Source organism: Heptranchias perlo, chromosome 30, assembly GCF_035084215.1.
Source record: "Heptranchias perlo isolate sHepPer1 chromosome 30, sHepPer1.hap1, whole genome shotgun sequence".
Taxonomy (NCBI): domain Eukaryota; kingdom Metazoa; phylum Chordata; class Chondrichthyes; order Hexanchiformes; family Hexanchidae; genus Heptranchias; species Heptranchias perlo.
This window is the reverse complement of record NC_090354.1, coordinates 26,862,359-26,884,831: the sequence shown is the minus strand read 5'-3', so window position 1 is coordinate 26,884,831 and position 22,473 is coordinate 26,862,359. Positions and strand designations below refer to the sequence as shown.

Genomic DNA, 22,473 nt, shown 5'->3' with positions numbered 1-22,473 from the left:
CAAAGAGAGACAGAGAGAAACAGAAACACACAGAGACAGAGGGAAAGTGACAGAAAGAGTCAAAGAGGGAGGCAGACAAAGAGAGAGACCGACAAATAGAAATATAAAGAGATACAGAATATGACCAAAGAGAGTTGAAATCCCATTTTTGTCCCTTTCCATTCAACAGCCGGAACTGGGGGTGAGTGGGTGTGACAATGACATGGCCCACGATAGGGTTTGCCCAGACTGTGACTCTGACCCCTTGTGCCGCACATTGGCACCCGGGTCATCCTGATAGTAGCTCTCTGTTCCTGGCGGACGGTGCGCTCAGTCACTCCTTCAATGTTTTATCGCTTCTCCTCCAGCACCTGCATCGCCCCTCCCTTCGACATCTTCATCCGCCCTCGGCCAGGCCTGACCCTCAGTCTCTACAGACTCCACTTGCAGTTACTAATGACTAAACTAATCGAAGGAACAGGTCCCATACAACAGTGCGGACTCTTTGAGACATCCCATTTGCAATAGAGATTTCTCATCTTAGCAACTTGTGTGACGTTGGGCTACTTTGAAACCATCAACAGTCGTACCCCGTCACACTGCCAGGATTCAAAACCTTGCCATGCAGTCAGCCGTTACAATGAAGCCCATTTACCTACGCACCTGATAGATTCACTCAGCATTTCTACCAAACACCGTTACGCATAGTTTCAGCAACCTGTTGTCACCTCACATAAATAAGTCGCACAAAAAAAGCCAGGGGGGAGATGAGGAGAAATGTTTTTTTACTCAGCGAGTTGTAATGATCTGGAATTCACTGCCTGAAAGAGTGATGGAAGCAGATTCAATAGTAACTTTCAAAAGGGAATTGGATAAATGCTTGAAGGGAAAAAAAAATTACAAGGCTATGGGGAAAGAGCAGGGGAATGGGACTAATTGGATAGCTCTTTCAAAGAGCTGGCACAGGCACGATGGGCCGAATGGCCTCCTTCTGTGCTGTATGATTCTATGAAATAGAAACACTTCTTTTACATACATGGCCAGTTAACAAGCCATACAAAATCAATCGACCTTCCAGACTCAGAGCTATCCGTCTGCTGATTGGCAGAATTTCTGTTCAAGACTCTCATATCTGAAGGTAAACGCGCGATTATATTTTTTGCATCTTAAGTTACACCGTTGTTAGACACCGATTCATATTACTGAGGCCTGTGTGCGTATCCAGTGTTAATGGTTTATCATTCCGGCTTTTCTTGGCACAATGAAATAATTTTAAGGTAGAGGAAATTTGCGATCAGGGCAGGCAATGGCGGGGATTTATTCGGTAATGAATCCTCACAAAAATGAGGGGTGAGATCCGGGTCGTGACCTCCCTCTCCCTCTCTCCCCGTGGACCTGGGGGTTACCTGCAGCACGCCAGGTCACGAACTCTCACCTGACAGATTAACACAAGACAGTTCAAAGCTCCCAACACAGAGCAGGCCAGAGCGGGCAAATTCACTGACCCTGGCATGTTTCAGCAAAAGAGGGGCGAGTACTAGTCGAAATTAAGTTTTAAAAAACTATTTTAATGACAACTTGCATTTATATAGTGCCTTTAATGTAGCGAGAAGTCCCAAGGTGCTTCACAGGAGCGTTATCAAACTCAATTTGACACATTTTAACATATTAAAAGTTTCCAAGGTTTTCTATACATGTCTCCTTCCTTAAATTCACTTGTTGGTTAACGAGCCAGTTTGACTCCTAACACCACAAAATCGGAATAGTGATTCTAGAACCATACGCAATGACCAGGAAAGATCATGTATGGAATTCTTTCTCCTATATAGAATTCCTATAGGATCACAGCATGGAACTGAGGTGGAACTTGCTACCACCTGGGGTGATTGTAAGGAATCTTACAACACCAGGTTTTTTCAAATAAAACTGTTGGACTATAACCTGGTGTTATAAGATTCCTTACATTTGTCCACCCCAGTCCATCACCGGCATCTCCACATCATGACCACCTGGGGTGGTTGAGGCGAATAGCATAGATGCCTTTAAGGGGAAGCTAGATGTGATAGAAAGGAATAGAAGGATATGCAGATAGGGTTAGATGAAGAGGGGTGGGAGGAGGCTGGTGTGGAGCATAAACTCCAGCATAGACCAGTTGGGCCGAATGGCCTGTTTCTGTGCTGTAAAGTCTATGTAATTCTATGTAATATACTACCTATGTAAACCTGCTCAAACAGCTTTGGCGTCCCGCCCAGTTACTGTTGGCGTCTTTAGTGGGTTTTAAATATCAAATATTTAAACTTTTGTGGTTCATATTCCAGTCTTGTTTAGTCTCAGGTTGTTTACGCCTCTCTTCAGTGACCGCGCGTGACACCATTACACATATCTCCAGAATCTCACTAATATCTGTGACATAATCAAAGCGGGCGTTAGATCCAAAAAAGGGCCCCACTATCTGCTCGTTACAACAAAACTGCATTCTTCCCAGCTCAGTCAGACGGGTGATTTGCATCCTCCAGTCCCCTGTGTGAGTCACCGCCAACGAATATGATGGATGTAGGAAGCGGCCTGTCACTGAGTGTCCTGTACACGGACAGTGATGGAATATGCCTTCCCCGCAATGGGAGTGGGCGCCAGCGTCTCGCCCAGTCGGCCTCGGAGGTGGGGTGGGGGGGGGGAGTATCTCAGTAGGTCCCCGCCCTAAGAATTATTTACACCCTTTGTCCCAACGGCGTGTTGGAATAAGGAATAACTACTGTTTCAGTTACTGTTCAGGATGGACTCTGGTGATTTTTCTTTTTTAAAAAAAATATATTTATGGCGTTTGTTTCATAACAATAATAAAAACAAAATCGTAATGAATATAGAACTTTTATAAAAAGAATGCCCGCGTTCTTCATTAAGCGGTGAGCCTGGTTTGTGCTATGAGGAAGCTGATCCGATTATGTCTGAGCTATAAACAGTTATTAGAATGAATGCCGGATAAATTAACCCTGGCCAGACATGCCTATATTGCAGGGTTTTTCCAAAAATATAATTCCTTTTTCAAAAATGTTGCAGAAAACTTGCAGTTCCTGAGTGGGACGCGGTGAAGTGGTTTTGCTGCTTTCAGTGATTCAGAAAGGTACCCGGGGGAGGGGAGGTATTCCTGTCTACATGTGGGCGTGTGTGCATGTACACGCGTGAACTAGATTATTAATTGTAAACAATTTTACAACACCAAGTTATAGTCCAGCAATTTTATTTTAAATTCACAAGCTTTCGGAGGCTTCCCCCTTCGTCAGGTGAACGATGTGAAATGAAGTTATTTAAATGCGATTTCATTTCGAGGACTTCATTTCACATGGTTCACCTGACGAAGGGGGAAGCCTCCGAAAGCTTGTGAATTTAAAATAAAATTGCTGGACTATAACTTGGTGTTGTAAAATTGTTTACAATTGTCAACCCCAGTCCATCACCGGCATCTCCACATCTAGATTATTAATGTATGTGAATGTCTATAGGTTTATGACAGTATGTTCTGTGCATAAGCATAGATCTACATAAGAAGATGGACGAGATAAAGATAGGTGTATACATACATAGAGTTAGATAGATGGAGAGCGATGCAGTGAGTGATAGAAATAGAGAAATGCAGAAAGTGATGGATAGATATAACAGTGATAGATGCAGAAAGAGAATAATGCAGAAACAGTGATATAGAAGTAATGGTACGTAGATAGATAATATGGACACCAATGAGCACCTGTCTGTGCAGGTATATTTGTACGCATAGCCATATATGTTTACATGTCTATGTAACATCTTATACGTGCAAGAATACTTAATATTTATCTACTTTATTTCCTTTGTGCGTTATTTTCATGACGTGTTTAATATTTGGCAAAGAAATCTAGACATCCTCTTTCTTATCTCTTTAAAAACTGACAAATGCAAAGAGAAAACCAGCGCGAGGTTACGTTTCATACCTGGGGAGAATTACTCCCAAGGATTGTGCCTTCCCGGAATCCGCGTTGGGATTGCTGCCAGGGGCGTGGCGGAGGTGTGACACATACTTTACCTCACGCCAGGAGATCGTGTCTTGCTGAGGAAGATCCGTTTACTGTGCAATTTCAACATCCTGATAATAGGGATGAGGTAAAGCATGAATGGAAACGGACCGTACAGCACCACAGAAATTGTTTTAAGAACGGAAAATGTTTACAAAATTCCGATACTTTAGAATGAAAAGGTTGCACCTCTAAAACAACATACAGGAGGGAATGTCAGGCATATATCACCAACCATGAGTGTACGGCATGCGCCTGGCCTGGGCTGAAGGCAATACTCCCCGCGTGTTTGCTAGGAAGGAACCGTTCCTTCTCCTTATTAAAATGCACCCTTTATAGGGCATTTAACCCTTTGAGTCACCCGCGAGTTTCTTTCAGGCGTGCTTGCGGACATTAACTGCAAGTCACCCCAGGAAAACGGCAAAGCATTCCTGCACACCGTCACCCACTGGATGTCATATATGTCCCCTGTCAGCGATGCACCAAGTCCGTGAACACGAGTTTTTATCTCACTAAAACATGCATTCATCACAATTATGCTCCTTAAATGTTCAGTGATGCTTTAGCTATCCTGTTATATTCTACTGCAGTTACATACAACTTTTTCCATTATCGTTTTTTTCACAGAAGAAGATTCGTTTGTGTGTACGTCTAGTATATGTGTGCCTTCATATATGTGTTTCTCTGAGCGCCTGTGTATGTGCCTGCATATTTGCATGTATATGCATGCCTGTCAGTATATGTGTGATTATGTATGTGTCTATATGTGTATGGTTATATGTGCATACATGTGAGCAATTGTCTGCAGGTATTTCTGCACATGTATATTTATGTATGTTTGGGTGTGTACATGTGAATGTGTGTGCATTTGTTAGTATTTGTTCATGCGTGTGAGTGTATGTACATGTCTCTATGTCTGGATGCATCTATTGTGTGTATGTATATGCGTGTCTAAATATACATGTATGAGCATGCAGGAGTGTATATAAATGCATGTACTTGTGTATCTTTATATAGATTTGTACAAAACCCCCTATGAGGTAATGCGTAGTTCAAACCACACATTTAAGAGGCAACAGTCTGATTAAGCAAATGACTAACTTTAGTGCAGTGGAGTAGAGCATCGACCAACTGTCCATGAACACAGTGAATTCACATCCGCCATGCCATGGGGGTGGGGGGGGGTGGTGGTACTGAGCAAAGGTGCTGCCTCACAAAGAGAGGTGGGAATATGGAGGATGAGCCACATTGGGAGTGCTCCTAATGACCAAATACCAGCACTGGCGGAGCCATGGGAGCAGGGCACCTGTTGGTTGGGATGCGGCGTGAGTTATGGGGAGACCTAGAAAAGAAAACAGGAGGAAAAAATAAAACCACTGAAAACAAAATCCAAAAAGAATAACAAAAATCACCAATCAAAATATAAAAAGGTGGGTAGATGGAGTTAAGATACATATCAGCCATGATCTCATTGAAAGGCAGAACAAGTTCGAGGGGCTGAATGGCCTACTCCTGTTCCTATGTTCCTATTGCCGCTCCAAATGATGCCAGTAGTTGTTAGTTTCTATAAATTAAATATATAATTTTGCTTATAACAGTCAGTGCATCTCCAAAGCAATTTTAATGTGAAGCATTTTGATGTAGCAGATGATCTGGTCATTATTTCATTGCTGTTTGTGGGAATTTGCTGTGCACAAATTGGCTGCCCCATTTCCCTACATTAAAAAAGCAGTAACTGCACTTAAAAAGTACTTTGTTGGCTGTGAAGCACTTTGGGACATTGTGAAAGGCACTATACAAATGCAAGTCCTCCCTTCCTTCCTTATAATTAGGCACAATATAAATGCAAGTATTGTTTACTCTTATTCATTATATAATAGTCTGTGTTACATTCTAAATTATATCTTGTATTGTGAGGTGGATTTGGGTCACAGTCATTGATCTGTCTCTTTATTACACAACTTGTTGGGCATAGTTGAATATAGTAATTGTCCAGTGGCCAAGTCCAACATCACAGCTGCTTTGCTAAATTTGACCCAGCTATTTGGTATATGTTGTATCCAGTCATTCCTTGACATTTATGTTCTATACCTCTCCTATTATAAAATATTGAAAAGTTTCATAGAATCTCATAAATTCACATCACACAAGTGGGATTGGTCTCAGTGTCCACTTCTAGAAACCCTTCTAAACAAATATCAGCATCCCTATCCTAACACTCCTCCCCAATTTCCACCTATCAATAGTTACTGGTCCCGCTTCCCATCGCTCTCGGTTTCTTCACCTCAGTTGTTTGCTCCCTTTATTTATTTTGCTACATTCTTGCCACCTTTTCCAAATCTCATTCAGTTCAGCACAGTGCAGGGAGCATTGCATTGTCTGAGCTACCATCCTTCGGATGAGACATAAACCCCATCTACCTGCTTGGGCGAGATCTGGCAGCACCCTTTGAAGAAGAGCAAGGAGTTGTCCCAGTATCCTGGCCAACATTACTCCCTCAATTAACACTATCAAACAAGAAAGCAGAATGGGCTGGATTTTGCTGTAAGAATAACCGTGAGGCTAACAGTGCTCACCATTATTCATGTGCAAATCAGATAGTGGTGACTGCACATGCGCAATTAAACACAGAAATACAGAAGTTGCTGTCCAAGATGTGATGCTCCTCCAAAAGCTGCGCGAAAAGGGCATCGCGCCATCTGACTCAGCTTTCAAATATATTGAATGGCGTGAAGTTCCTGTACTTACCTGATAGATATGGACTAAACGCATCAAAAAGAGGTAGGGCTTGTCTATTCCAGTGTAAGTACCATTTTAATGGTGTGGTAAGTCTTAATTACTGCCAAACAACCTCTCTGGCAGGTATTAATTATTGTTGGACATTGAATTTGAATAATTTTTTTTCTGTCTCCTTCAACTTTGTCTCTTAATCCAATATTTCTTTCCCTCTCTTTATTTCGCTTACTGTACCTGATTTGACATTGAATTCACTATTCTAACTTACACTTCCTGGTTCAGCTGCTTGCCCTGTTCACACAGGTCCTAGATGCCCTGTAGAGGGCGCCGCACCGAATGGGTCTCTAATTTACAGGAACTTGCCGTGCAAAAGCTCATAGAAAGTCTCTGGGCAAGTGCAAGTCTAACGAATGGCTGACGCCCTTTGTTCGTCACTCACAGCAAAATCCGGCCCATTATCTGGCCATACATTCATTTATTATTTGGGCAACTTTACTGTGTAAACATTGACTGCTTACCCGCCTTCATAAAAACAGTGATTACACTCAAAGTAACCCACTAACTGTCGAATGCTTTGGCATGTACTGAGGACATAAGGCACTATATAAATACATTGTTTCCTTCCTTCCTCCTCAGCATTTGTAATTTTACAGAGCTCCTCAGTGTGATCAGAAAACCAGACAAGGAAATCTAAGTCTAAAGGTCCTGCGATTCACCAATAACCACAGCACCTACCCGCCCTTTCAACCTATCCCTTATTTCCGTCTCCCCCCAGAAACACATCAAGTTCTCCCTAGAATCCAGTTACACCGTGTGGCGTTCCTTGGTAATTTGTTCCACAACTCTATGTACCTTTGTGTAAAACAGTTTAAGAGATTGTTTCTAAGTTATTTGTCTTTCAAGCTCTCCTCGCACCAAGCAGTGCCCAAACCTAGTCTGACCAAGCGGCCTTTCTTTCAGGCTTCTTTCAACCCCAGTCCATGAATCAGTCACTGACACATCTCTGAGAGCGATTCTAGATGGCGTTTCCCTGATTTTCCCTTCATGTGCGGAAGCACGTGGTTTCTGTTAGGTCCTCGTTACTCACCATGTGGGGGTGAACTGGTCACATTGCTCTTATCAGCAAAATACTATAGTATTCAATGAAAAAAAATATTAAAAGAAAGTGGTGTAATTTTCTGTTGATTAATCGCTGCTTCCTGACGTATTTACCTTGCACACATGAGACTCACCTGGTAAATGACAAATGGTGAAGTCATATCTGAGTGGGTTATGGGGCGACTGGGGAGGTGGCGATATCCCAGCGCTAGTGACCGTGTCACAGTCAATCCATAAAACCTTTAGGTTTTCAACGAACATAATAGTTATTAAGATATATTTCAAGTTATTTTCAGTCCAAGAAAATCGTCGAGGACTGCCTTGCGATGTCAGTCTATCCTTGCATCGACTAGTATTGCACTACATATATTTACATCATTATAATTTCTGTCTTGTTCTCAGTAACATTCCACCTTCCTATGAAAGTGCTAAAAGTTTGATATCATTCACAGGCACCACCCACATGATCATTCTTTATTTGTGACCCTGAACAGTGAATGTTAGCAGGTTAAATGGACTAGGGTGGGGCATTATGGCTAAGATGGGAGGTGGGAGCATCATGGCCAAGCTTGAGAAGTGGGGACATCAAAGGCAATCTTGAGGATGGGGACAACATGGCCAAGCTCGGGGTAGCAGCGCCATTGCCAATCTGGGGATGGGGTCATCGTGGCCAAGATGGGAGGAGGGGGCATCATGGCCAAGATGGGAGGTGAGGCTTCATGACCAAGATGGCAGGTGGCACATCATGGCCAAGCTGTGGGATGGGGGCATCATGGCCAAGCTAAGGGTAGCAGCATCATAGCCAAACTGGGGGTGGGGGCATCATGGCGAAGCTGGGGGATGGGGCAGCATAGTCAAACTGGGGGTGGGGGCATCATGGCGAAGCTGGGGGGTGGGGCAGCATAGCCAAACTGGGGATGGGGGCATTGTTGCCAAACTGGGGTTGGGGGCATCATAGCTAGAGTTAAATTATGCGGACAGGTTGCATTGACTAAGCTTGTATTCCCTCGAGTATAGAAGCTTAATGGGTGATCTAATTGAGGTGTTTAAGATGATTAAAATATTTTATAGGGTAGATAGAGAGAAACTATTCCCTGAGATGGGGGAGTCCAGAAAAAGGGGCCATTATCTAGAATTATAGCTAGGTCGTTCAGAGGTAATGTCAGGAAGCACTTCTTGACACAAAGAGTAGTGGAAATCTGGAACTCTCTCACCCAAAAAGCTGTTGAAGCTATTAGGGAAATTTCTGACCTCCCTGTAAGGGGTGGGTTCAAACATATGAGCACACACCCAAATTTCACCCTTCTGTATTGGATAACGCTGGCCCTTCCAACACAATGTATTCCCGCATCGGTTTAGTAAGGGTGAAGACCAGGTATATTTCATGCAAGTACACAGGGAGTGAGCACGAGTCTTTCTCACTACAGTCTACACTCGATCATTTAAAGTCATTTTTGTGCTAAAAGATAATTATCCAATAATTTGAATTAAGTGACGTAAGTTACACAGCAGAGTGGTAATTCCGTGCAAACAAAATTGCATTATCAGGTCATTTGAATCAAGCAGTTTTGAATTAAGAGAAAATGTGGTGCGTTAAATCCAGGAATATATTGCCCCCAGTTTAACAATCTAAACATTATACACACATCCATGTTCAAGTGTACAAAAATAAATTATAGATGAATTTAAACAATTCAAAGGGGACATTTGTTAACTAATACTCTGCTGGTTGTCACTGTTAGGTCTCGGATATTGCTTTCCTTCTTTGTCACACTGTACACGGGAATACTTGTTAGTTTGAACTGTGCGGGGTGTGCCAGGGTCTGTGAGTGATATACCTGTCCAATATAATTATTATTTTAACTAATATGAAATATTATTGGTAAGGGCAATGGCAGTAACAATTAAGGATTATTACAATGTCAAATATTCGATTCTATGAATCTGTAATATACAGGGTAAACGCCACTTGTCCATACTTTGTAGTGGTATCCTAGCAATGTGCTCATTACAGTGGCCATCAGAATGAGGATTGAAATTAATTCGTTATTACTTCTCATTTCATGGTACCAAGCAGGTATAAGAGGTGACCTATAAGAATTTAATACCCAACCAATGCATTGCTGATGCTCTTTCACTCTTGGAAACGACTGCCACAATTCACTGGTACGTCCGACCTTAGAAGTCTTTTACAGTAAAGAAACGAGTCCCATCGTGCACCCTCGCCAGTCCCATAGCCCGAATTTATTGTCAGCTGAGTATCTAGACAGCATTATTAAAACAGAAAACACTGGTGATACAAACCAAAACAATCAGAATCTGAATGGGAAAGATAGATTAACGATTCGACTGAGGCTCGTTTATAAGAACAAGGCAGTTGTTTCATGGGATGCATGGCCGAATACTTAGGATGGAAGACTAATTCCTGCAAACTCTATTCTAACACAAGACTAGTTTCTGCAAACTCTATTCTAACGCAAAGCTAGTACAATATAGGAAACACAGCCGCCAAATTGCCCACAGCAAGCTCCCACAAATAGTGGAGTAAACGACCAGATGAATTGTTTTAGGTGTTGGTTGAGGGATAAATTTTGATCAGGAAACTAGGATAATTCCTTTACTCATTTCCTTAAGTTGAGTTAGTAATTTCGGTGCCCAGAGGACTGTATGGTGATATAAATATCTTGGGTTAGAAATAACACTGGTTGGTTTATTAACCCCTCCGAAATAAATGGCAGCTCTCCCATCCCCCACTCCTACTTCTCCCCTGCCAATTCACTGTGTTGTGATATATAAGCACTGAGAACGCCTCAACCTTGCTATGGGGTTGAATCATTAACTCCAGTCAAATAGAGTGAATTGTAATCTAATAGAAACTGATAGCAATTGTAGCGACACACTTTAACAAAACAAATGCCACTTATCACAGTTATACAGTGCATTTAAATCCACGACAACATAAAAATTCCAATGCAATGTTTAGATGTTATATGAATTACTTCCATGTACTTTAGTGCAATGTTCTGTTTGTTTTAGAGTACGTTTATCTCTTTCTCATTCTACGAGCTCCACCTTGCTCGCTCTCTCTCTCTCTCACTCAGAAAGGCTAAAAATAAAAGTCCACACTCAAGCCTTCTGGAGAACTGGCTACTCAATTCCAACATGTTCACGATGGAATGGATTGGAATTCGACTTTAGCGATTTGTTGAATGCATTTTTAGCTGCGGGGCATTGGACTCCCAGGAAGGAGACTGTAGCACCCGTCACTGATTGATACTGGATTGGAGAGGGGAGCTTTGGCTGGAAACGTCCGCACTTGCACAAACAGCGAGAGAGAAAGAGAGAGAGAGAAAAGCCCAGAAGCGACAGAGCTCCGTCAACATAGCAAACGTGCCAGCTATTTGCGGTTAAAAGCTGTAAAACATTGTTCAGTGTAATGTAAATCATCTCAGAGAGATATCGAGGCTGTCGTATAGAGGCTCTTTTTAGGCGGGTTGATGCAGTCCTGCTCATCATTAATGTAGATTTTGTAAACTCGGTAGTTTTTCTTGTGTAGAAGGTGTTAGGAGGAATGCAAGCGAGAATGTGATTCTTGTTAATTGTGGTGGTTATAACCTTATGTTCATTAGAACAAGACACCATGCGAACCTCTGGCGTGTACATCACGTGGGGCCTATGAGACGAGCAGGGACAGTAATTGCAGAGAAAGATATACCTGTTGTCACAGGAAAAAAAACAGTTCCGATCTGTTTCGCCTTTTGCTCGGCGATTTGGCGACTAGTGGGATTGGAAGACGTTTAGAAAGAAGAAAGATCAGTTTTCTACAACAAAAGAAGTGCCAATTCACCTCTGCCACAAGGAATATTACATTGATTGTCCCAACCAGATCCTTTGTTTTTTTTCTGTCCGTCTAGCTCTCTGTGTGTCTAAGTATCCATATATATTATCTGTTTATCTATCTGTCAATGTGTCTATTTACTTATCTCTTGGTGTGTCGATGCATTAATGTATCTCTGCTCAACTGCCTCTCCATCTGTCTATCTGATATACACACACATAGAGAGATAAGTACATACATTCACATGTGTGTGCATGTATCTCTCTCCCTATATATATATATATATGTACGTATCCCCGAGAATCTGTTCAGTTGCAAACGACAGGCTCTGAAGCCCAGCAATGTTGTATCAAGCAAAGACTTGAAAGCATGTTGTCATATTACAAGGGGAAAATGAGAAAAGTGAACCTAGAGCCCGGAGGGAGATCAGCGTGATTTATACTTGACTGTTAATGGCATCCAGAGAGTGCACTCACAGAAGTCCAGTCAAAGCCCATAGAACATTTAGGATATCTGAACGGATTCCTAGACGGATTAGAAAAATAAAATCATTACCAGAGATGCTTTGATTAAAGCGATCCGTAAGCCCCTCCGCTGAAATATCTCGAGTTAAATGCAGAATTATTGTAAAATGTAGTCCAAATCCATTGACTTGAAATTGTTTTAGCATTTGGAGTACTCCTACAGGGCATTGAGTCAGGATGTAGATAGACCCCTGACCTACTGAAGAGGGCACAGGTTAAATAATGCAACGGGCATACATAAAGTTATCGGAATATATTACAGTCAATGATAATACAATGCTGCCCAACTCACACATCGTAATTGTCATATCACCTCACTCCTGGAACTGAATCACTTAGAATCGTGTACGAACCTCGGGGACGTCCGAGGTGAGCAGCTTGAACCAAGAAAGTATTCCCAGTGCTTCTGTATGACCCCTAAACTAGCATTTCTAGTAAGGCCCGGATAGAAATGAAACCAACATCCCTTAATCTATTTGCCAATGCGTTAGTTTAACAATTTCGCCGCCCAAGGGACTAAGCGGCGATATAAAAATCCCGGGTCAGATTTTTTGTTTGTTTTTTTTAAAAACTTCAAAAACCAAGATGAAGGGTCCAGGGCCACCCTTAAGAGCAAAATAAGGTGAATCAGGAATTGCCGATTAGTTGAAGGAATGAGACAGAGGGAAAGGGAGAGGTAGTGGGATCGGGTGTGGTGCCCAGGACACTGGAATATCCATGTGGGGCTCAGCAGTGACTGCGAAGGGCAGCAACCATTCTGATATTCAAAGCTTTTGTTTCTAATTTTAATTATTAATTATAATCGTAGTAAGGTGATTACCGTGGAAATATAATTGGTATTTCAACATTGCTGCGGCCCCAGTAAGGCTAGAAAGCCAAAAGCGACCCAACCTTAAATACTTTTAAGTCTCGATCTGTTCAGCGTGATGCACGAGTCTAGTTTTAAAACCAGCTTCTAGCCGGCTCTCGGGAACTACGTGCTAGTTATTTTTGATCTAATACCTGCTGTTTCCTTGTGTTTGACATTATTATAATTTAGTATGTGTACACAGTTTATCAATCACTTACTAGGTGCCCGTTTTTGTCTGGTTGAGTACAATGTACTCAGCTCTTGTGACTGAACAAAGTGCTCTTCATCCGCATTGACTGACAGGTGCTTCGGGTAAATCAGAGGCCACCTCCTCAACCTTAATATATCAGTTCATCCGCGTCTTTAAAATAAGAGAAAGATGAAAGGGCATCTGTTGACTCTTAACACTTTTGAAAGTATATTTAAAGAAAGAACTTGAATTTCTATCGCGCCTTTCGCAACCTCACGACATCCCAAAGTACTTCCCAGCCAAGAAAGTGCTTTTTTGAAGTGTTGTGATGTAGGGAATATCAGCATGGATAATAGGAGAGGGGTCTGAACCTTCTGCCTCTCTGGTGACAGTGCTACCACTGAGCCAAGGCTGACACTTAGGGGCAATTCACTGGACCCTTGAGATTTTGTTCCTTCTCAATAGCAAACAACCTTTATAAACCTTTAAAAGTGTTACACTGCTCGCCCGTTTTTTTAAAATTCCGAACGCAGTCTTTAAATAAGTCTGTATTTGTTGTAAAGCTCGGGGTTGGTATTTGTTTAAGTAATTATCTCCTAATAAGCTGTCACTCTTCCAGCGATGGCCTGAATGGTGATCTGATTTGATCATTTACTCCCTCTCGCTCCCAGACCCTAAACTGTTTGCACACTTCAGACAAACAGAAAGTTCACCAGCTTGCGTGGAACTCGTTCCTCAGCACACTGCCGCTATTATTCCTTTTAGAAATGGTCTGTTCACTGCAGAATTGTTACACTAATACCCAAGGGGGAAAAGCGAGCGCCCCAGCAACATCAGTAAACAGTTTACACTATTGACCTAGCTCTGAACTAAACACTCGGTGACAAACATCAGCTTGGTCGTGTTGTAACTTCTGATCACTTCAAACTTTTGGTTTGAGACGTCACTGACCTCATGCAAAGGTCCTACGCCTTTAAAGAATGTGAGTTTCACGCTAGGGGTCGTCTGTCGGCGGAATTAATAATTTTATTATGACTAGTGTCTATTTTTTCATCTTTAAAGGCAGCCGCTTTCGCTGTCAATGGGATCATTGATGGAAAACTGTCCACATACATCTACATACCAAACAGATCCCAAGCGGAAGGCGTTGATCAACTATTCATTCATAAAATATACACCCAGGAAAGACGTCACGCTGACAACCCTCTTGACGGCCCCAGCTATTCTGATTAGTCCAATCACACTGAGTCACATTGCACTACATTTTATGCCCTCCTCTATATAATATTAGCCTATAGCTCTATTTTCCACACTATTTCAAATAGAATAGTATTAACAAGTACTAGAGTCATTTTAAACCAGAAGATGGGTGAAAGTGCCCATTATGGATTAACTTTAAGTAATATTTTTGTTACATTTTGTTTCTGTTGACAATTTGAAGTGCTCACGCTGTCCCCAGAATCTTATCTTTAATTCTCCGATGTTTTATTTTCCCTCTATAATAGCTTGGAATTTGTTCTTAAACCCAATGTCATAATGACTGATGGCCAGCCAATCAGAGCCTTTCACTTTCCAATAATAAAGCTGAGCCGGTGTTGGTCCAACAAAAGCCTCCAACTGTTTTATAAACCCTCTGGCCTCCGGCCTGAGCTGTTCTTCAGCGTAGCCAACATTTAATGACTATTACACAGGCTCGTAATAGACTTCAGAACTGAAATAGTATTTATACTAGTTTACTAGTCAAATATTTATAGGTATTAGGTATATATGTTTCTATAATGTTTCTATATATGTGTGGGTATGTATGTAATATATGTGTGTATTTCTATATGTATTATATCTGTGTGTATTTCTGTTCGTATTATATCTGTGTGTATTTCTGTATGCATTATATCTGTTTGTGTGTATTTCTGTATTGTTGTTTATGGATTAACAGATAATGAACACATGGCACGTGGTCCATGTGATCTCCTGGACTGGTTTAGATTGCCAGAGGGAAGGGGGTGGAGGGTCGGAGAGGAATTTGCCAGATTATTTTTTCCCTTATTGGACCTGAGTTTTGCTGTGGTTTTTAACCTCTCACAGGAGATTGCATGGCTGAAGGGGTGGAGGTAGAAAGTGTCTAGTCACAATGTCCCAGCCATCATGAGTGTGGGGCAGGCTTGACGGTCTTTTCCTGCCTGGCATTTTCATATGTTTGTATGTTTTTCAGAGTGTAGGTGGGTACCTATATGTATCTATTATGTCTATATGTGTGTATTTATCATATTTATATGTATGCGGGTATGTATGTATATCTGTTATGTGTGTGTATATGTATAACTCCATGTGAAATCCACTAGTTGATATAATGTATATACATGGATCTCACATAAGAACATAAGAAATAGGAGCAGGAATAGGCCATTCAGCCCCTTGAGCCTGCTCTGCCATTTAATAAGATTATGGCTGATCTTCGACCTCAACACCACTTTCTTGCCCAATCCCCATATCCCTTGATTCCCGTAGAGTCCAAAAATCTATCGATCTCAGTCTTGAATATACTCAACGACTGAGCACCCACAGTCCCTCCATCACATGGAGTTACACATGGTAAGTCAGGGACTATGATCTCCCTGTTACCTGATTCCATTGCCTCATGTTGCTCCCCCTCTCCCGCCTTTCTCCTTAACTTTTCTTCTCTCTCTTCATTTTAGTTCCCCCTCTGCCCTCTTCTACGTCTTTCCTGTTATTTCGTTTTTCCTGATGGGTGGGAGGTGGTGAGTGAAATAGAAGGAGCCATCGACAGCTGCAGGCTCCATTTTCCAATGGGAGTTATGGATAAAATGTGGCTCTCAGCAGTAGCCATTCCAGTTATTCCATACATTACTTTCGTTTCCACTATCCCTCAATCCAAATCATGCCCTCTACTTCTTCACTTTCCTACTAGTCCCTCTCCTTTGTACTACTTCCTCACTGCTGTTGCTACCCCAACTCACCTAACTCTATATGACCACCTATTCTACTTTGAACTACCCACTGCATCCTCACCTTCCCTTGCTCTTCTGTCAATCATCTCACTCTTAACCTTCCATCCATTCCACCTCACCCTTACTTGCTCACCCTGATCGCAGGTGACAAAGCCCAGGTTTCTGCTCATGCTCATCCTAAATCTGTTGCCCTCCTTCCCTCCTATCCATTTTCTTCAAATTAAGGCTTTGTTTGCATTTAAAATTCAATGCATCTGCTTTGCTTTAAATAAATCAAAATAAGATGAGGAAAGACATTCTATCTGCTCTTTATCAATGCATCTTTTTCTTTCTATCTCTGTCTGTCTGTCATGTTATTATGAAAGGAATAACTTTGATTTTTAAAAAATTCTGTTTAAAACCATAATTTGGGCAACTGAATTCTCAGGGACTGTAAAAAAGCGGTAAATGATAAATTTTCTGAAAGCATTTTGAGTGATTTATGGGGAAATGGTAATACAGTGTTACCAAGCGATTAGAACATATAATTTCAAAGAGAGAACAACCAGTTCAAATTAGATTTTTCCATTTTAAATGTGGACATAAGGATTTATAATGGACATAGAACTGTGATCCAAAACATATAACATCAGTAAGTAAGGGTTTATAGACAGGAAATGCATGCAGATCTAAGATTAGTCAGATATAGGTGTGTGTAGCTATATATCTATCTTTTATATGTATGTGTATCGGTATGTATGTATCATTATATCTATGTGCGTGTGAGTGTGTATGTATCATTATTTCTATGTGTGTGTGGGTATGTATGTATCATTATATCTATGTGTGTAGGTAGGTATGTATTATATTATCTATGTGTCTGGGTATGCACGTATCTATTATGTCTACATATGTGGAAATGTATGTGTGTTATAGCTATGGATGTGTGTGTATCTATATATCTATTATATCCACTTGAGTCTCCCATAGCATTGCACATGGTAAGTCAGAGAACATGGTCTCTCAGTTACCTTTTTCTGTTGCCTATGTGTTGCTGTTTATCTTTATGTCTCCGCTCTTCTGCTTATGTCTCTCTTTCTCTTCTCTTCTGCAACTGCTTTTTCTCCTTCTTTCTAATTCTTATTTTTGTTTCTCTGTCTTTCATCTTCTTCCTTTCAGATGGGATATGATGGATGACATGGAGTGGTATAGTGGGGAAAGGATCCACTGGTTGCTGCAGGCTGCATTTTCTGGTGGAGAATGCAGGTAAAATGTAGCCCTCACCAGTTGTCTTCCCAGGCCCTCCCTCCCCTGAGTTGTGCTTCCCCCCCATCCTATTGTGTGCACTGTCCCTTTGCATTCTGACTATCCCCATTCCCTTGCTACCATCCATTGCTACTCTTACTCATGCCCATTGCTACCACTGCTTCTTGTCCTTCAAACTACCTACTGAACCCCTGAAATCTCCTGTCCATTCCCTCTGCTGTCTCTCACCTCACCCTTAATCTCTCTCCATCCATTCCCCCACACTGCCACTCCCTCTGCCCAAGGACAGGTGGTGAGGGGCCAGAGACCACTGCACCCATACCCTCAATCTGCTTCTCCCCTCCTCTCCTATAAAAAACCTCCTATCTGTTTTCTTCAAAATGCCTTGTTTGCTTTTCAAGTTCAAATCATTTTTTTAAACTAATCAGGCTGAAAAAAGATACTCTGACTCTATCTCTCCCCCTTTCTTTTTCTCTCTCGCATTGCCTCACAGGTGTCGGCAATTGAATATTTGCATTTTCCAACTGTCAATAAAACAGGTAGGGATTTTCTGTTAGCGTCAAAATGCAACGTTTTATGAATAATGAACTAAAATTTAGAAGAGGAAAGACTCTCTTTTTCCCATCTCAGCTTAATACATTTTATAAAGTACATAAAAAAACAAAACAGGTCCGTGTTGTATCATTTTTACTCTCTCACTTACACACAGTATCTGTTTTAAAAAGCATTAAATAAAATACATATTTATGCATATTAAAGGTATGTTCATATATATTTGTATTTGTATTTGTGGGTATGTATGTATTTGTCGATAATATTGATGTGCGTATACATAAAAGACAATGTTTTGTCACAGTCTTTACTGCCCATCAGTGCTTGTCCTATCGGTACAAGATTGTGAGCCCTAATTCAGGACATATTTTAAATAGAGATAATTTCTTTAAAACCTGTGTTCTGTATGACTGTGATCGTATTTACGTGCATACATGCTAGTGTGTGTATAATGTTGTATGTACTAGAATGTGTTTGGCTGTGTAGCTGTCTATTTTACATACACACTCACACACGCATAGATAAATGATACATACATATCAGTGTAGCTGTCTATTTTATCTATTTAGCACGTGTGGGTATTTTTATATATTCGTGTATATGTGTGTTCTGGTCAGAGCAGACTCTCAGTTATATTAATGGTGAAAACATTTTAAATCTGTTCTTGTTCACTATACTAATTGTAATTAGGTTTAATTAATTTTAGATTAAAGATTTGATTAACAATCACGAATTACAGGGTGAACACTTTACGGTATTCCATGTAACTATTGAAGAAGCGGCAAAGAAACATTACTGTCACTGACTCTCTCCCCCACATCAAAAACAAGCTCGATACGAATTATTTAAAGAGTTGTTTTGAAGTTGTGTACTTTCTTCTATAACCAAATGATGATAAAAACGTCTGTGTGGCGTGAATTCAGCTCCCACAGGAGCTGTCAATAGGTGTGTAGTGAGATGGTAAAAGTGTTTGCACATGGATGGGATTGGGACATTTATTGTTGAAGTCAGTGCCACACCCATAGTCTGTTTACCGTTGCCCCACTCCACAAACTGTGTCTTATTGTCAAAACTGCCTTTTTATTTAATAATAGAATTTAAATCTGAAGACACTGGCTAAACGAAATCAGAATTGGGATCCGAGGCGTATGTTAGTGTCGCATTATCAAGCAGCGATCAGCAAATAACAATATTGATCTAACAGCTACACTGCAACCCTCCATCGATAGCTAGGTCCATTTCTTCGATAAATATTTAGATTTAGATTGGGGAGTTTACGAACACAGGGAAAAGTGAACAGGGAATCTGATCAGATTTTTCACCGGGAAATTTTCCTGGGACTATAAAAATGTTTGACATTTTCTTTAATTACTATTTTTCTAATTTTGGGGAATGAGAATAACACCCAGGTGCGTTTGCGTTTGGAAATGAGCGTTTAATGGGAAGTCGGTACAAGATTGTGAGCCCTAATTCAGGACATATTTTAAATAGAGATAATTTCTTTAAAACCTGTGTTCTGTATGACTGTGATCGTATTTACGTGTATACATGCTAGTGTGTGTATATTTTGGAAACGTTGTACAATTATTAGATAAAGTTATATAAGTACTACAGTCTAGGATGCAGAAGAATTATAGCACAGACGCTCGGTACTGGTTTAAAACGATCGTCTCTCGGGTCTGCTCTGTTCAATTGAACAGATTATACGGCGAGTTACTGTCGAAATTCCCATTTCTCTTCGGCTTCCCTGTTTTTCGAGACCAACGCTGATTGTTAAACAGCAAAATAAAATTAAGACGCAATTTCCATTTGAAAGTTGATCATCTTTTTTAGCCTAAATTCTAGATTTTTTTTCAGGTGCCCTGAATATTTATTGAAATTCCCAAGAGTTCCACTTCTGGGTTTCAGCCCGAATTAACAGCAATCAGCCACAGGCTCTGGCTCGCTGGTCCTTTCTGCAGTTTGTGCCTTATGGTTATAACTATCCATTCCCGTTATTCGTTACTATCTACAATGTCTGTTAATTGATTGTGTGTGTGTGTGTGTGTGTTTGCATTATCGTTTCATACACAACGCGAAGGAGACAGGGCTCTCCAATAAAACCATCTGAAAGTATTTCACAGCGCATGTAACAAGAGAAATATAAACGTGTTTACGAAAGCGAAAACAAATTGGCAGGTCAGCCAAACAATGAATCCCGTAGAAAAGTCATTCAACGGGATAGTAATTGTATTAGAAAAAAACATTTCCAGGGCAGAAATATTCTGACGTCAACCATTTATTCGCAAAATAGCGTGTTTGGGATTCACTTAATCTGCAGATTCTTGACATATAATTTAAATGGAACGTATTAGCGTTAGCCAAACATTCGTTGGTGACACGATCAAAGATTCCTTACTGCATCAGCAAGGTAGGAACCAACAGGACCCATGATGAATCATAGAATCAAAGAATCGTACAGCACAGAGGAGGCCATCCGGCCCATCCTGCCTGTGCTGAGAACCAATAAATGCAATGGTAAGGCTGGACCTGTAATAGGTGTGATGTAAATACTTGAAGGGGAAAATTTTGCAGGGCTATGGGGAAGGACAGGGGAGTGGGACTAATTGGATAGCTCTTTCAAAGAGATGGCACAGGCACAATGGGCCGAATGCCCTCCTTCTGTGCTGTATCATTCTATGATTTCTATGATTCTATGATAAGAGTATAGGTACAAGATTTTGTCTTTATCTCTGATGGGCTCATATATATTTTTAAATTAATAATTCCTTAAAGTGAAATGGACTATTGTAACTGGTCTTGTCTTGTACAGGTCTCTGGCTCTGGGACACCAGTACTCATCCCTCGGCTCTCAGCCCATCCTGTGCGGTAGCATCCCAGGCCTTGTCCCGAAGCAGCTCCGCTTCTGCAGGAACTACATCGAGATCATGCCCAGTGTGGCCGAGGGGGTCAAGATCGGAATCCAGGAGTGTCAGCATCAGTTCAGGGGCAGGAGATGGAACTGCACCACAGTCAATGACAACCTGGCCATCTTCGGGCCAGTGCTGGATAAAGGTATTTCAGTGTGACACACCCCGAGTAAGATCAGACATGGGGATATAGAACCGCACCTTCCAGCCAGCTGGGTTGGGCAATGGAGGAAGGAATCAGAGAATGAGAGAGGAAAACAAATAGAGCAATAAATACAGATAATCAACCAAATAAATTTACTGAGCAGCTTCTGACTGAATATAATATTGTACCCCAAATATAATCAACCAATTAATTTAGTGAACTCTTGTTTAGTCAGTATGATTGGAATTTTACTGCAATTTTATCTTGTATGGCAGATTTCACAGTCTGAATAAACCATTAAAATATATATTTTTTAATAGTAACAGTTAAGAGAAAGGTTAGACTGTTTTTGGTAGAATTACTATATAATTGGAGTACTGTTTACAGCAATGGGGAATCACACTCAGAGTAAGCTAGTGATTGATGCTGAACTGAGGGAGGTGAATGAATGCTGTTTGTTTGAGTGACCCATCTGTGACCAGAGTAAATTTGCATCCACTTAAAGACTGTTCCTCACTGTCACTCTCTTGTAGAGAATGTTTAAAAACATTTTTATTCATTTATCTGAGAGCCAGTTCTAATACTGTTCTGTGCAGATGCATTGAAATGGGGAATTGATGATAAATTGGAAATCTACTAAAAGTGTTATTAATAAATGAAATATCAGTATAAATTATAGGGACTGTGAGTTTATTGCAGAACAATCTGATGCAACAATTCCTTCCTTTCTCATTTCAAAGCCTTCAGGTGTTTGAGCTCTTCTGTTAATGGCCCAGAATTTGCTGGGAAAATAACGATGAGTTTAATGTGCACGCCGTTGTTAGTGTATAAAAAACCCAGCAGTTTGTGGTGAAGAGGAGATACACCATGAGTTACAAATCGCCACAAATTGCTGGACAATTTGTGCCACTCCGCCGCTAGCTTCGCAAAAACCGTAGCTCGCCGTCAACTTCCTCACGAGTTTCAAGAAATTGCTGCATTTGCACATTAATTGCCAATTAATCTCGCCGCAGAAAGTTAGGGCTGGTATTTAACCACAAGATTTATTTTCTTGCAAAGCCACTCAACTTGGAGGCCCAGAAAGGGAACAATTGAAACTGTGGAGTCTCACTCCTACAGGTGGTAAATTGTTCCTAGAGTTTTTTTTAAATTTAAAATTTAAATTTAATTTTTTTTTCTCACTTTTCCTTTCTGTCTCTCTTAATCCAATCTTTCTTTCCCTTGCTTCATTTCTCTTTCTGTACCTGATTTGACTCTAATTCACTCGATCTCCTTCTCTGTTGTTCCTCTGTTTCTTTCTCTCTCTTTAAATCTCATTAGTTAAGGAGATAAACTGTTGGTCCCGTTGTTCACTAAGGTCCCAGATTATCGCACCATTATCAGCTCGCACTT

The 22,473-nt window shown here is 40.9% G+C and overlaps 1 protein-coding gene across 1 annotated transcript in view; it reads left to right on the top strand.

Annotated features, from left to right (window-relative positions):
* Positions 1-22,473, top strand: part of LOC137300015 (proto-oncogene Wnt-3) — a 63,289-nt gene that overhangs the window by 2,140 nt on the left and 38,676 nt on the right. The window contains exon 2 of the mRNA XM_067969101.1: positions 20,840-21,081. Coding sequence (XP_067825202.1) covers positions 20,840-21,081 — 242 coding nt within the window. The remainder of the gene's footprint in view (positions 1-20,839; positions 21,082-22,473) is intronic.